Genomic DNA, 17710 nt, shown 5'->3' on the forward strand with positions numbered 1-17710 from the left:
CACACGGTCGGACATTGATTGGACATTCCGACAACAAAATCCTAGGATTTTTTCCGATGGATGTTGGCTCAAACTTGTCTTGCATACACACGGTCACACAAAGTTGTCTGAAAATCCGATCATTCTGAACGTGGTGACGTAAAACACGTACGTCGGGACTATAAACGGGGCAGTAGCCAATAGCTTTCATCTCTTTATTTATTCTGAGCATGCGTGGCACTTTGTGCGTCGGATTTGTGTACACACAATCGGAAATTCCGACAACGGATTTTGTTGTCGGAAAATTTTATAGCCTGCTCTCAAACTTTGTGTGTCGGAAAATCCGATGGAAAATGTGTGATGGAGCCTACACACGGTCGGAATTTCCGCCAACAAGGTCCTATCACACATTTTCCGTCGGAAAATCCGACCGTGTGTACGGGGCATTATGCTAAAGCCTAGTACACACTGCTCGTTTTTTTTTTTTTCATTCAACCAAGGGTTGAACTCAGGACGGAGCCTCTGTACTAACTATCCGATGTTAGTACAGTGGTCTCCCCTGCTGTTCTATTGTGTTCTGACAGGGGGAAATGTAATGCCTTAGGGATCCCATTCACACCTAAACGCAGATTGGTAAACCTGCATTCTGTGCACATTTCTCGTGTTCAAAACACACTGCAGTGGGTGTCAGTGCAGTGCCAACGACATATGAATTGCAGGTTGCAAATGCAACAAAGAAGTACTATGAGATCCAATTGCAGTGCATTGTTTTATGTAGTACATGCACTATGTTTGGTGCTGTGCTGAAAACACACTGTATGCACGTTCCTCTGTGATTCCTCATGTGAACCGGCCCTTACTGTTAAATAAAGTAATTTCACTGGCGCCAGTATGTGCATAAGTCTGTTAGTTGGACCGAAAGATTGGAGTGCCACACCGTAGATTTGACATCCAATTTGGAGACTTTATTCAAAACATGTAATAAACCTACTATGTCCTTTTTACCAGGGCTTAAAGTGATTGTAAAGTCTCAAGGTTATTCACCTTAATGCATTCTATGTGTCTTGTTTTTTTCTAATGTTCATGTTTTAGGTATACTAGAAGAGAAGCAGGCATATGTCAAGCAAAAAGACCACTTTCAGAAAACTGGCACACAGTTTATTTCTCATGGTCATTCTTCATCTCAGATAAGTGTTTCATGCCCTCTTTTACAAAGACAGATCAATAGTACCTTTCACATTGACTCAAAGGAGGCTGATAAAACCCTGGTAACACAGAAGGAAATTCAGCTTGATAAATTACCAACTGTTGTAAAAGGTCAAGATGTAAAAGAGAACACATCATCTGTTACTCAACTACTATCAGTTAGTGAAGTAAATATCAATCATACCAATTTCAGAGATATTTCAGATGCACATAAGAGGCAAGATACTGGCATTAATGGACCTGATATACTGGAACAAGATGATGTTGACCCTCTATCCAGCTTTATTATCCTTAGGACTAAAAGACCATTAGATCAAGGTGGAGAGAAACAAACACAAAATCATGCAGTGCAAGGTAAATAAATGTTCTTATTTTGCTTTATGGTTATGTTGATGTCTCTTGCTTTCAGATTGCCTTTTCTCACACTGTTTCTGGCAACTTACTCACCAATATTTTTATGATGTTTCATGCTTACTAGTACTGGAGTGAAGAGTTGAAAAGCTCTTTTGGTTCAGGCTAATAGAGAAAAAATGAGCACCACACCACGTAATCTTGCTGTGAGTGACTCATGTCTTTAGCAAGGGCCATTGCGTTATGAACCAGTTTTTTTGTACCATGGTTTTACTCATACTGAGCTTCAAGATGCCAGGCTGAAGTTGTGACACTGCAATGAAGTATTTTAATTAACTGTGATAGGCTGCTGGTTATCTATTAAAGTGATAACAGTCTATTCTGTGAGGTATGCCACTTTTATGACAACAAACACCACTCAAGTAATTATGAGTAGTGCAGAAGTAGTTCTACACACTTTTTTGTGTTTTAGACGCAAATGTATCATTGGCTTAAAATTGTATCCAGGTCAGTGATATATCTTGCAAGGAACTTTACCTCATATACATACTAGAACTTATCTTCTGCTAGTGTTAAGTGGGACAATCTGCCTTTACTGTAAATTACATGGTCAGTTCCAGTATTTCCATAAAGATACACTGCACACAAACCTCTCTTTATAATAAACCTTGCTGCAATGCAGTAAGCCAAATGGATATTCTGAGGTTGCTGGGTTGCCTGTAAACTGAAGTCAAGATGTGTGCACTTCTGAGAACATAGGGATGTTTAGATTTATTAAAACCGGATAGTACAAAATCTTCTGCTGTTCTGCATAGAAACCAATCAGCTTCCAGTTTTTTTTTTGTCAAAGCTTAATTGAAAAAGCTGAAGTTAGAAGTTTGGCTACCAATGTAGAGCTGCACCAGATGTTGCACTCTCCAGTTTTAGTAAATCAACCCTATAGTGTACCTATTACACCTAAACCATTAAATTAAGTTATAAGAGGGTTACTAATTTTGAATAATACCAAAGCCCTTCAATCAGGGCAGTCACTGCAAAAAATAAACCTATAATACCCACTACTAAACCTAGTATAGACACTAGTACAGGTCAAAAGGCATTGCTATTAGTGAATCAAGTGGCTCAAATTAAAAAAATGCATTATTAATTTTATCGATTCAGGTAATATACAAATTCAAAAATCAACCTACAAAAGTACCCGATACCATTCAATACTCATTTAAAATTGACAGCATTGTTAAGGATACATGGACAGAAGTCCAAAGCGTCACTATGACTTCACAAGTGCACTAATGGTAATCCTACTTCTACCAAATGCCAGGCTAATGTATCAAATACCTAATTGCCACAGGGGCGCAATAGCTAATCTGAGTAAAAAAAAAATTGTTAATGTATTTTTTTTTTTTATTTAAGCCACTCGAGTCACTAATAACGACTTTGACCTGGTATCTATACTAGGTTTAGCATTGGGTATGAATTACAGTAGCAGGATGGTGAGGACTGCAGTAAATAATGTGCAAACTGTTGCATTTGCAGACATAAATAGAAGGGTAATATTTTTAATAACATATTACAAAGCATAGCATTTGTGTATGGTATAAATTGTCACCCCCCCCCCCCCCCCTGGAGTTTTTCTTTAATCTTGCTCTCCTGAATGTTGTTTTTATTGTCAGTTTGAAAAGAAATAAATTATAAACAATACCTTGCCTTAATTGTGTAAATGTATTTCTGCTGTAAAGTCAGTGATGCAGAAAACGGAAAACCAGAACACTGTGAAAGCCATGGTTTATCTTCTGACACTGTCACTCCTCAAGCGCGCATAAAAGAACCTAAACACCAGATGCTAACTGTTCACTTTACAGTTTCAGGTATTATTCTACATATATTATTAGAGTTTCTAAATATATAGAATTATTAGAGATGATTTTATTATAAGCGTATAGTGTTTTTACTCTACTAAGTGACAATTCACTCTGCAAAGAATACATGATCATGTGCAAGGAAAATAAAAAAAACAGACACTGTTCAAAAATTTTTCTTTTGTATAATAGCTACCTGAACTTTTTTTCGATAAAACCATTTGTTTATAAACTCACCGTACCATCTGTAAAACTTCCTGGAAATTCAAACAATGTACAAGTATTGCAGAACAATAATGCACTGATGTGTAATGTTTTACAGAATTTTCAATAAAACTTTATGAAAAAAAAAGAAAACTGGATTTTTGCTTGCATGTGATTGATTATAGGCAGCACAGCTTCACCTCATTCACTAAGCTAAGGCAAAATTGACTTTACAAAGTGAACATGCTCTCCCTCTTCCACCCCATTATCTTATAAGCCCTTATAAGACACAATCAGAAAATCATACAAAAAATACTGATTTCGAAGCGATCGTACGATAATCTGATCATTTTCTGGTATTATACCAGATCATACAATTTTCGTTTAATCAGTACAGTTTTAGTCTGTAAATACAATACAAATACATTACATCACTTCCCAATTTTTATTCTATCGTACGAGAATTTTTGTACTTTAGTAAACTCTTCGTTTTTGATATGAAGACTAGCATGCAAACAAAACTGACCATCATTCATACGATAATCTCATCTTGCGTACTAGGCTTCAGTCAAAGTTACATTGAAAAGATTACATGTGAAGGAGCTGCTATCAGCAATTACAACTATATAATACAATAGCACATTGCAGTTTTAAAGTAAATTATATAATTGACATTTGCACACCTTTGGTGGTCATTTTATTGCTTTGGATTTCCTGCCATGTTAGTGAAAAAGGAGCAATCAAATCACACTTAGTTGTCTCATTCAGTTTGATTACTATGTAGGAAATAAAACAGTGTGATAAATATCACTCTACACCAGAGGTCTCAAACTGGCGGCCCTCCAGCTGTTGCAAAACTACAAGTCCCATCATGCCTCTGCCTGTGAGAGTCACGCTTGTAACTCCCAGCCTTGCAATGCCTCGTGGGACTTGTATTTTCACAACAGCTGGAGGGCCACCAGTTTGAGACTCCTGCTCTACACTATACCACCTGATAATCTCATAAATCGAATAAATATCCGTACATGAAACTAACCATGAGAATTTGCAATGAAGACAAAAGAATCTGTATAACTAAACAAACTCTGAAACCCCTTTAACCATTCACAAATTTAACTTTTTGTAAAGAAAATTAAGTCTATATGCCAAACAGCCATACCATGCTTGACTGGTTTTTTGTCAGTAGCCACAATTAGTCAGGGACCACTTGAATTTGCCCTTGATGTTAAAGTGACTAGGACAAAATAACTGGACATTATACAGCTGTTTTCCTCTAAATGGCTTGAATAAAAGTTACATTTTAAAGGGAATGTGCATGGGGTTCATATATTTACCTTATTTCTGATAGCCAGGACTAAAAGAAAATTTTAAAAAATTACAAATGCTAAAAGGGGGAGAGATGAGCTCCTTTTTATGTCTTCCAAGCAGTCTGCTTTGTTGAAAAAAAAAATCTAAGGCTAAAATTGACATACAGAAAGTTCTCAACAATAAGAGGGCAGAGACACCTCGTGAGGGGAGCAAAAATTCTGATCCGCTGTATAATCTAAGTGATTGATCCTCCACCACTAGGAAGCGGTGTGTTAGATGAGGAAGAAAGCACAATCTAAGTGTACCCTGCAGGGTTCACTTATTGAAAAAATCCACAATATATAAAAAGGCTGGTAGCCATAAAAGAATACCGAGTCGGCAATCAATACAACAACTGTAAAAACGGCATGTGTAACAACGCCAGTGAGAGACACAGCGCTCTGCCGGAGATGACCACAGTTGACGTCCACAGGATAGCTCCCCCCCCCCGTACGTGTTACATGCTACAGGACTTTGTCTGACTACCAGCCTTTTTATATATTGTGGATTTTTTCAATAAATGAACCCTGCGGAGTACACTTAGATTGTGCTTTTTTTTTCCTCATCTAACACACCGCTTCCTGGATCATCTGTTCTATCCGGCTCATCTACCTACTACCCTTATCCCGTTTGTGGATACAAGCCTGCATGACCTGCAGTTCAGAGGTCCATCTCATCTGGTAAGAGCTTGGATTTGGTGGTGGAGGATCAGTCACCTAGACTATACAGCGGATCAGAATTTTTGCTCTCCTTATGAGGTGTCCCTGCCCTCTTATTGTTGAGAACTTTCTGCTGCACCGATACTAGTATATGGACTCACAGATTGCGCTGCACTGATTTGACTTTTCATTCTATTTTGGGATGTTGTGATTTGCCTTATAGTGTTCAGCTGCATTTTCTCCTCCACTTATTTTTGTATGCGCTGATTGTTTCATTATTTTAAAATTGACATACACAGCTTAAGACGTTACTCCTCTACTTTCTATACCAAGTTTCAAACATAGAGGGAGCCTGAAAGAAATCTTCTGCGGTGCTCTTGCTTTAAATTCCAATAATGCTCTGTAAAACCTGTAACGTGGGTGCACCCTGTGTTTAATCTTTATTTGAAAAACAAAGATTTGATATAAATAGTATAAAAATACACATGAAACCCCAATTTAAGAATGATTATATAAATAAAAAGAATAAAATTTACCCCAAAAATGTCTACCTATAGTTCCCCAAAAGCAAGTGCAATGTTTACCGAGGCTGATTTAGTAATTTTCATCTCTCTTGTTGCATGCACTGTTTGGATTACAGTGGACTATGGATTGATTACTGTAGAAGCACCAGATGCTTACTGCCTAATCCAACCTACACATGTGTTAAAGCAAATTTGTTTTAGGCATGTTGCGTAAGGCAGCCCATTTGCTTTTAATGGACCCTTAATGAGTCTGAAAACACAGAAATGTACTTGCACTGTTTGTGGGTAACACAGTATCCCAAACAGTGCATTAACATTTGTAGGTTGTGGTTGACTGAAGGGCAGATGTATTTCTTTATTTTGTTTATGTGTACCATTCTGGGCAATGCAGTGTACCACAGCGCACCATGCTATCACATCTGTAAGATGTGGTTGGCTGACCTTTATATTGTATATGTGTGTTTGGGGTGCCATTCAAAATGAATGACAATGCACATATACTGCACATTGTGGTGCATCATAACTGAGGTAATACAAATGTGCCTGCATTGGATATTGTTAACAAAAGTAAATGGGCCACATATGCTATTGTTATCCATTTATTTTAGGCAGAGAATCCATGAAGCACTTTTCATAGACCAGTTTATGAAAATGTTGCCAGTTTGGGGCATGATGTAAACAAAAGCAACTGGCAAACAGTGCTTGGAAGATAAATAAAATGATTGTAGCATAACTATGTAAAATACCACATTGTTTTTTGTAATTGCTTTATAAAATGTCCTTCATTATTTTTCCTGCTTGACACTGAAAGCATTTTTGTTGTTTCTGTCCACAGAGAGCCAGTGTCAAGCTTATCGAGTCCTTCAAGCAGCAGCAGTACCTGTTGTAAACAAACTCACAGGCCAAGGTGTGTCTGCCTGCGCCAACTGGAAGTTTGCTTCTGTCAGCTTCGACTCTACTCGATTCCTGTTATGCCAGCAAGAAAAAGCTGTCACCAACAGATGCAAAATAGGTCTGTTTTATACAATTATTAGTGAAAGCAAATGAATAAAAGTTTATGCATAGGCAAAATCTCACACACGTTACAGTCTTGCCCATATTTCATGCTGCAGTAGTGAATTATTGGATGGTGCCACAATACAATCATTGGAAAATAAGGTTTTTCACCAACACACCTTGGTATAGTGATAGTTGTGCTAAGCGTCACAACCCAACTTTCGGGACTTTGCAGGATCTCTTTTTCAAGCAAGAGCAAAAAAATATATAAGGTTCTACCATTCCTTATAAAAAATATAAAAAAATATATATATTTGTGTTGCAGTTGGGATTTTCTCTAAGGCTGGCCATACAATATACAATTTTCTTGTTCAATTTTCCTTTAGATTTACCAAAACAAAAACAATGTAATATGAGGTCAAACTTAAACACTTTCAAATTGTATGCAAACAGACAGGCCCTTGCACTACACACTAGAAATAGAACAAAGTTACGCTACCAATGAAAAAACAAAATAATAGCAGCCAGCATCAACAATGATAAAGATTGTGAAACAGTGAAAAAAATATAAATGCAGCGCTAAGAGAATGATTCTACCCCAAAAAAAACCTTCTATGGAAGAATATTCACTAAATAAGTGCGTGAATAAAATATATGTGAATATATTAAAATGTGTACATCAACAAAAAAAAGGAGAGAGGTATCTCATATGGACATATCATAGTCACATACATAAACAAATACATCAATGAAATATTAGTATAATCAGGACAAGTCTCCTCATTAAGTCTACTTATCATGAAACTCTTATATAGTTCATATAAGAAATGACAATAAGGTCAGTGCAGTCTCTATATAGGAAATAGCATGATGTAATCCTCCTTCAAGGCTCAGATGGTAAACATAATTTCACACATGTTAATGAAAGCTGTGCATCAGATGATAAAGAAAGGCAATGGGTACTCTTACCCCAGGGTGTGGACCCACACACCAGCGGTGGTAAGTCAGTCAAGCATGGAACGATACCCCATGATAGATCTTCCAACCAGGATTCCTATAGACCAGGTAAAGCGTGACAGCATCCACATCCAGGGAGTTCCATACGGAGTAGTGATCATCTGAATCCCAGAGAAGAAGATATGTTACTTCATCCACCCGGCAGAGTATATCATAGGAAGAAAAAATAAAAAGGCCTCCACATATAGCAGATAACTCTAGTATAAAAGATTTATTGGAGTAAAATACTTAAAAAATGTACAACAGCATCGCTCATGAAGTGTACAAACCGTGATCACAAACAAAGATAAAAAGTGTGATATATCGAGCCTGGCAGGTTATGTACCCGGCATGTTTCGTACTAAACGTACATCAACTGGGGCATGAACCTGCCACTAGATAACACACCATAAATACTAACCCCTGTAGTTAATAGAATACACATCAGCTGGTGTTTGTATCTAGCGCCAAACTGTTCATTCAATGGGGAGTTCAAAAAGCTCCACATCATCATCTACACACCATGTGTTGCTGACACCAGGGCATCCGCACCCAATCAGGGAAGTAAGGCGTTACTGCGTCATTCCGTTGCCGCCAAATGACATCGTTACGCATCTCCGATACCGGCGTGTGCACTCCAAACCTCTTTCTGAGTCCCTCCAACAGGAATCATACAGAGGATGGCGCAGCAACTGACTGCTCAGCAACCATAATGCCCCCAGCACTGACACCTCCCAAACATCACATGACTCGAATGAGTCATCATTAAATGCAATCACCACAGACACCAAGTGTACGTATAAAGATTGCAACACAATAGCGCATGGTCCTCTGGTGGTCATAGTGTGAAAGGCATGGAGTAATCACAATGGGACAGAGCAGAAAACACATCCTAATGATAATGCTAGTATTCTTTAGAAAATAGCATATTGCAATGAAATAAAAGAGAGAATATGACAAAAATAATCAGAAACCCTAGTAATTCGAAACATCTATAAAAAACACATATATGTGTGACTCCTGGAGCCAATGGGCGTGTCTCAAAATCCACCAGCGCAAAATGAAAAGAACTTCGAGATGCACTAGTAGAGATGGAACCCCATCAAAATGGGTACAAGGGCCACACATAAATAAACGGGATAGCATAAACATTAATATCTAAACGATATATATGAAATATCATCCTGCCAAACTAACATAAATATAGAATAACCACCATCAATTATCAAAAACTACACCTCCTATAGGATTGTCATAAATGGGGATCATACATATACTCAAAACATATCAAATTCATGATTGGTTAATAAATAAATTGATATCCCAATCAGTGTTCAACCCAAAAGGGGAGTAACACCTGAGTTGGTATATCCAAAAAGTTTCTGATTGTGAAACCCCCCTTATACGTGATTCACCCCTCCAGTGAGGGATGAATTTATCAATCACCTGAACTTTAGTGCCAAGAGGGTTTTTGTTGTGACAATGCAAATAATGTCTGGGGTCAATACTTTGTTATATATCCTTTGTTGGCAATGACAGAGGTCAAATGTTTTCTGTAAGTCTTCACAAGGTTGTCACACACTGTTTCTGGTATGTTGGCCCATTCCTCCATGCAGATCTACTCTAGAGCAGTGATGTTTTGGGGTTGTCACTGGGCAACACGGACTTTCAACTCCCTCCAAAGGTTTTCTATGGGGTTGAGATCTGGAGACTGGCTAGGCCACTCCAGGACCTTGAAATGCTTCTTACGAGGCCACTCCTTCGTTGCCCGGGCGGTGTGTTTGGGATCACTGTCATGCTGAAAGACACAGCCACATTTCATCTTCAATGCCCTTGCCTAGCCTTTGTTACGTTGGTCCCAGCTCTCTGCAGGTCATTCACTAGGTCCCCCGTGTGGTTCTGGGATTTTTGCTCACCGTTCCTGTGATCATTTTGACCCCACAGGGTGAGATCTTGCATGGAGACCCAGATCGAGGAAGATTATCAGTGGTCTTGTATGTCTTCCATTTTCTAATTATTGCTCCCACAGTTGATTTCTTCACACCAAGCTGCTTGCCTATTGCAGATTCAGTCTTCCCAGCCTGGTGCAGGTCTACAATTTTGTTTCTGGTGTCCTTTGACAGCTGTTTGGTCTTCACCATAGTGGAGTTTGGAGTGTGACTGTTTAAGGTTGTGGAGAGGTGTCTTTTATACTGACAACAAGTTCAAACAGGTGCCATTAATACAGGTAATGAGCGGAGGACAGAGGAGCCTCTTAAAGAAGAAGATACAGGTCTGTGAGAGACAGAAATCTTGCTTATTTGTAGGTGACCAAGTACTTAATTTCCACCATAATTTGCAAATAAATTCTTTCAAAAATCAGACAGGTGGCTGACTAAATACTTTTTTGCCCCACTGTAGTTTAATGCCAGCAATGTGCTCATTAACCCTGACCGAAAATGTTCTAATTGTGCGTCCTATATATTGCTTTGTACACAGACGTGTAATCAAATAAACTATCAATCTTGTAGTACATGTGGTGAAATGTTTCATATGGTAAACAGCAGATGTAGAAGTGCACTCAAAACTGTCAGTTTTCCTACATCCGCATGCATTATGCATGCAGATGTTATATTTGCGACAGGGGTAATACCCCTTCAAATCCTGAAAGAAGGTAGGCTTTGTGGGGAGATTGATCACATTAGGAGCAATACGATTTCTTAGGGGTGGGGCTCCCCTGTAGATAACTCCAGCCTTATCAGGAAGAATTGGACCCAAACAAGGGTCATTCTTCAAAATTTTCCAGTGATGATTCAAAATATCTTTAACCAGCTTATGTTGCACAGAAAATTGTGTTATAAAGAACATTTAAATTTAGTATCGGGTGTTCGTTTAGGTTGTATACTGGTAAGGTTAGTTCGATCTAATAATGAGACTCGCAGAATCTTGTCATCAATGACTCTCGGGAGGTATCCTTTCTCTACAAATTTTGACTTCAAGGTATCAGCTTGTACAAAAAAATCTGGCAAATCTGTACAGTTTCTTCTAATACATAGTAGTTGACTACATGGTACAGATTTCAGCCAGGGACTGTAGTGACAACTATCAACAGGGATATACCCGTTGTGATCTGATGGCTTAAAAAATGTTCTAGTAATAAGCCGATGATCAACAATGGATATCTCAAGGTCCAAAAAATGGATAACAGTGGAATTAATTTCGTAGCTCAACACTATACCTGTCACGTACCTGGTCGGAGACTGAAATGACGAGGTCGGCCTCTCTTGTATCTCCAGTCCAGGTCCCGCTGGAAGTGGAACAGCGGGAGCTGAGGGCCAGGAGGGACACGAGTGCCTGCAGCTGCGGATCCGGAGACTTGTGGCGGAGGATGCGATCTTGGATGAGCCGAGAAATCGTCAGATCAGGATAAGCGGTGCTGCGCTAAGGATCAGCTGGGCTTAAGGAGGCACACCGCAGGAACTGTGGTGCTGGAACGTTAGGTGGTGTAAAATCCCTGGAATACTTGCAGCAGGAAGTCGCAGCAGGTTGCAGGACTGTGATTGCAGGCACTTGCAGAATAATGAGGATAACCACCAGAGGCAGGAGCAGAGTCTCAATGGTAGCCAGGTTCGGTAACAGGCGGGCAGCGGGGTACAAGGCAGCAGGCAGAAGTGAAGTCACATGGATAGCCGGGTCTGGTAACAGGCGAGCAGTGCAGTGCAAGGCAGTAGGCATAAACAGAGTCCAATGGGAAGCCAGGATCAGAAACCGGTAATCAGAGCAGAAACAGGATCCAGAAGCAGGGTCAAGGCAAGCCAGGTTCATCAACAGGTAACAAGCAGATAGTAGCAGGGTTCAGGTATCAGGGTACAGCTGAAGACCAGTCAGCACCGGTCTGAGGGTAGAGCACTTCTTTAAATAGGCTGGCTGGTGCCAACTGGCGTTATGGGTGAGCTCCTGCGCGTGCACGCCGTCCGTCGCGCACACGCATTGATACGCACAGGCATCTGCAGCTGTCCGTGTGCGCGCGAGTGCGCAGCAGTCGGGAACTAATAGTTCTCTTACATTGCCCCCCCTTACGGGCAGCCTCCGGATGCCCACTGGAGATCTCTTTTCCGGGTGAAGCTGAAGATAAGCCTGAATCAATTGTGGAGCATGTACATTGGAAGAGGGTTCCCATGAATTATCTTCAGGACCATAGCCCTTCCATTTAATTAAAAACTGGGTCTGGCCTCTTCTCTTCCTGCAGTCCATAACAGCCTCAACCTCAAACTCTTCCGTACCTTCAATAAGCAAGGGTGGAGGAATCTCAGGTTCTCGATCAGGGAAGTGATCAGCCACGGATCGTTTTAAGAGAGATACCGGGTGAATCTTCAAACCTACCGGCAGGTTGAGCTCGAAGGCAACAGCATTAATCCTTTTCTTTACTGGGAATGGACCAATATACCTTGGTCCAAGTTTTTTAGAGGGACAGGCCAACTTTAGGTTCGTGGTGGAAAGCCATACCTTATCTCCTGGTTTAAGGTCCAGGTTACCCCTTCCCCTCCTGTCATAGAACCTCTTATTATTTTCCTGGGACTTGGTGATGGTTTCTTGTAGGAGTTGGTTGTTGGACCTCCAGAACTCCAAACGATCCTGTACTGCCGGAAATGAAGATTCCTGGGGAACATCAGGCAAAAAAGATGGGTGAAACCCATAGTTTGCAAAAAAGGGAGTTTGTTTGATTGCAGAGTGTATAGAGTTATTATATGCAAACTCCGCTAATGGCAACAGAGAGACCCAGTCGTCTTGTGCAAATGAAGAAAAGCAACGCAAATACTGCTCCAGGGTCTGGTTTGTCCTCTCTGTTTGACCGTTAGTCTGTGGATGGTATGCAGATGACAAACAGTGTTTAATGCCCAAAGCTTCACATAAGGATTTCCAAAATCGGGAAGTGAATTGTACCCCACGGTCAGAGGTAATGTTAGCAGGAATACCGTGAAAGCGTACAACTTCCTTGATAAAAGAAGAGGCAGTCTCTTCAGCAGAAGGGGTGCCTTTCAGGGGTACAAAGTGGGCCATTTTGGACAATCGATCCACAATCACAAAAATGGCTGTGAAGCCTTCTGATGGGGGTAGTTCAACAATAAAGTCCATGGCAATCATGGTCCATAATTTATCAGGGACAGGAAGGGGTTCCAATAGACCCCAATTTTTGACTCTATCGGTCTTGCTCCAAAGACACGTTGTGCAGGACTTAATATAGTCCCTGCAATCTTGCACCAGGTTTGGCCACCAGAAGGAGCGAAGGACCAGATTTGATGTCTTATGTGCTCCGAAGTGACCTGCCAAGGGATGGTCGTGACACATGTAAAGCACTGTTGATCGTAACTGCTCAGGAACGAAGATCTGTTCGCCATGAAAGTAGAGACCTTCTTTCAGCTGAAGGTGGAGTTCTTGAGGTGGAGAATGGTTCTGAACTGCTGACTTAAATTGAGGAATGAGGTCCATCTGTAATAGAAGAAAATTTTTAGCCGGTAGAATGGTATCGGGCTCAGAGGGAACCTCAGTGTCTTGGAACATACGAGAAAGGGCGTCAGGCTTCCCCTTCTTGGATCCAGACCAATAGGTAATATGGAAGCCGAACCTTGCAAAAAACAGGGCCCATCTGGCCTGGCGTGGTCTTAATCTTTTGGCTGCTTTTAAATATTCAAGGTTCTTGTGGTCGGTGAACACAAGAATGGGATGTGCTGCTCCTTCAAGAAGATAGCGCCATTCTTCCAAGGCAGATTTGATAGCCAGTAACTCCTGATCACCCACGTCATAGTTCCTTTCTGAGGCACTTAGTTTTCTGGAAAAGAAGGCGACAGGGTGGAGTAAGGATTTTATCCCCTGTCGCTGAGACAGTATGGCTCCCACAGCAATCTCAGAGGCATCAACCTCGAGAACATAAGGCAAGGTAGGGTCAGGGTGTCTCAAAATGGGTGCAGATGTGAAAAGGCCCTTTAATCTCTCAAAAGCAGCTTGAGCTTCTACAGTCCATGTGAAAGTTGTGCATGATCTGGTTAATTGTGTAATAGGGGATATGATACCAGAGAAATTCTTGATAAACTTCCTGTAGAAATTAGAAAATCCCACGAATCGCTGCATGTACTTTTTATCAGTGGGAGCCGGCCAGTCGAGTACTGCAGATACTTTCTGTGGGTCCATGGCAATCCCATATGCGGAAATAATGAGGCCCAGGAACTGGATAGTAAATCTCTCGAACTCACACTTTTCAGCTTTGGCATAAAGGTGATGTTTCGTTAGTCTGTCTAATACCTTTTTAACGTGGACTCCATGTGATTCAAGGGAGGAGGAGAAGATTAGTATGTCATCCAAGTAGACAATAGTAAATACATCAAGGAAGTCCCGAAAAACATAATTCACAAAATGCTGGAACGTAGCTGGTGCGTTACAAAGTCCGAAGGGCATCACCAAATATTCAAAGTGCCCAAAACAAGACCTAAAGGCCGTCTTCCACTCATGTCCTTCCTTAATTCTGATCAGGTTATATGCTCCTCTTAGATCCAATTTAGAGAAAACACGTGCTTCTCGCAGTCTCTGAAACAGTTCAGGGGTGAGTGGCAGGGGGTATCGGTTCTTAATCGTTACTTTATTTAAGTCCCGGTAATCAACACAAGGTCGGAGTGTGTGATCCTTTTTTTTAGCAAAGAAAATTCCCGTGGGGGAAGAGGAAGGCCAGATAAAGCCCTTATCAAGGTTTTCCTTAATGTACTTTCGAAGTTCCTCCAGTTCAAGCTCAGAGAGAGGAAAGATTCTGCCAAAGGGAATTTCAGCACCCGGCAAAAGTTCAATAGGGCAGTCATACAGTCTGTGAGGGGGGAGAGTGTCAGCATTCTTCTTGTTGAAAACATCCAGGTATTCATGATAAACGGATGGCACAAGTTTAACAGTCTCAGAATCTGCACTGATGCAGAGGAGTGGCTCTCCGGAACTGGGTATAGGAGGAAAGCAGTACTTCTTGCAATAGTCAGAGGCAAAAGACACTTCTCCAGATGACCAATTGATCATGTGCCCTCAGCCAGGGTTGCCCAAGAATAACAGGAAAAAGTGGGGATGTGATGACATCAAGACGAAGGAGTTCCCGAAGTCCAGAAGTGGTAGAACAGGGAATAGGTACAGTCTCTAGCGTAACAGGTCCAGATTTAATGCCCGTACCATCAGCTAGGTGAACCGAGAAGCTGTTTTTCTTGGTACATAAAGGTAGTCCATGATGGCAGAAACTGTGAGAGTCTTTCCTGCCTACTGGAGAGAGATTGGCAGCAAGGTGTGGTTCTGCCCAGGGTTTAAGGAACCAACCGTATGAGGTGGAGAAGATGATCTCCTGAGGTGTCTTCGGGGACAACATTGCAGAAAAAGACTCAGAGGAGGAGACCGGCCTGGATATTGACTGTAGTTGGTCGTGAAGTTGAACAAAGTCCGTATGCAACCCTTGTACCGCATGAGAAAGTACGGAAACAGTCCGGCAGAGGGTTGACAGAAGAGAGACCTCCCTTTCAGACTGCATTACTGGCTGACTGGTACTGTCACGTACCTGGTCGGAGACTGAAATGACGAGGTCTGCCTCTCTTGTATCTCCAGTCCAGGTCCCGCTGGAAGTGGAACAGCGGGAGCTGAGGGCCAGGAGGGACACGAGTGCCTGCAGCTGCGGACCCGGAGACTTGTGGCGGAGGATGCAATCTTGAATGAGCCGAGAAAGCGTCAGATCAGGATAAGCGGTGCTGCTCCAAGGATCAGCTGGGCTTAAGGAGGCACTCCGCAGGAACTGTGGTGTTGGAAAGTTAGGTGGTGTAAAGTCCCTGGAATACTTGCAGCAGGAAGTCGCAGCAGGTTGCAGGACTGCGATTGCAGGCACTTGCTGGATAATGAGGATAACCGCCAGAGGCAGGAGCAGAGTCTCAATGGTAGCCGTGTTCAGTAACAGACGGGCAGCGGGGTACAAGGCAGCAGGCAGAAGCGAAGTCACATGGATAGCCAGGTCTGGTAACAAGCGAGCAGTGCAGTGCAAGGCAGTAGGCATAAACAGAGTCCAATGGGAAGCCAGGATCAGAAACCGGTATTCAGAGCAGAAACAGGATCCAGAAGCAGGGTCAAGACAAGCCAGGTTCATCAACAGGTAACAAGCAGATAGTAGCAGGGTTCAGGTATCAGGGTACAGCTGAAGACCAGTCAGCACCAGTCTGAGGGTACTTCTTTAAATAGGCCGGCTGGCGCCAACTGGCGTTATGGGCGCATTCCTGCGCGTGCACGCCGTCCGACGCGCATGCGCATTGATGCGCACAGGAATCTGCTGCCGTCCGTGTGTGCGCGCATGCGCACCAAACGGGAACTACTGATAGTTCTCTTACAATACCCATTTTGTTGTCATTAAGGGTAGCCATGAAATCATGCAGCGATTCCTCCTCACCCTTCCATAGGAGGAGGATGTCGTCTATGTACCTGGCCCATAGGGTCAGTTCAGGTCGCTGTAACGCATACACGACATCCTCCTTCCATACGGCCATAAAAAGGTTGGCTAATTATTTATACCGTAGTTATCTGCTCTATGTGGAGGCTTTTTTATTTTTTCTTCCTATGATATAATCTGCCGGGTGAATGAAGTAACATATCTTCTTCTCTGGGATTCAGATGATCACTACTCCGTATGGAACTCCCTGGATGTGGATGCTGTCATGCTTTACCTGGTCTATAGGAATCCTTGTTGTAAGATCCATTGTGCGGTATCATTCCATGCTTGACTGACTTGACTGGCTGGTGTGTGGGTCCACACCCTGGGGTAAGAGTACCCATTGCCTTTCTTTATCATCTGATGCACATCTTTCATTATCATGTGTGAAGTTATGTTTACCATCTGAGCCTTGAAGGAGGATTACATCATGCTATTTCCTATTTAGAGACTGCACTGACCTTATTGTCATTTCTTATATGAACTACATAGGAGTTTCATGATAAGTCGACTTAATGAGGAGACTTGTCCTGATTAGACTAATATTTCATTCATATATTTGTTTATGTATGTGACTATGATATGTCCATATGAGATCCCTCTCTCCTTTTTTTTGATGATGTACATATTTTAATATGTTTCTATATATTTTATTCACGCACTTATTTAGTGAATATTCTTCCCTAGAAGGTGTTTTTTTGGGGTAGAGTTATTCTCTTTATATTTTTTTCCTTGCACTACACAGTTGAAGGTAAATCTAAAGGTCTAATAGAGGCCCTGATAACAGTAAAAACCTGAAACGGGTTTAACCACTTACGGACCGTCCACCGTCATTATACGGCAGCTGTTTGAAGAAGATGGGGGCGTGGCCATTGGATTTTGTCATCTGGAGGCCCTGTCCCACCTGGGGAATGATGGGTTTGTGACATCACACGGGGGTGGGGACTCCAGATGACGTAATCCGATTGTCACGCCCCCATCGTTATCTAAGAAATGCTTGACATCGGTGCGGACAGATCAGCGGGACTCAGCATCAGAGGAGGGTCTCGGTGGGAGTGGCAGCAGAGGAAGAAGAACACCAGACAAAGAAGACAGAAGAAAGAAGAAGAGTGGGAGAAGGAG

The 17710-nt window shown here is 41.7% G+C and overlaps 1 protein-coding gene across 1 annotated transcript in view; it reads left to right on the plus strand.

Moving 5' to 3' along the window:
* SHOC1 (shortage in chiasmata 1) overlaps positions 1-17710 on the plus strand; it is a 447382-nt gene that overhangs the window by 126184 nt on the left and 303488 nt on the right. Inside the window, exons 13-15 of the mRNA XM_073612299.1 lie at positions 1072-1539; positions 3276-3404; positions 6965-7141. Coding sequence (XP_073468400.1) covers positions 1072-1539; positions 3276-3404; positions 6965-7141 — 774 coding nt within the window. The remainder of the gene's footprint in view (positions 1-1071; positions 1540-3275; positions 3405-6964; positions 7142-17710) is intronic.

This window comes from Aquarana catesbeiana, linkage group LG01 (assembly GCF_042186555.1).
Source record: "Aquarana catesbeiana isolate 2022-GZ linkage group LG01, ASM4218655v1, whole genome shotgun sequence".
Classification (NCBI taxonomy): domain Eukaryota; kingdom Metazoa; phylum Chordata; class Amphibia; order Anura; family Ranidae; genus Aquarana; species Aquarana catesbeiana.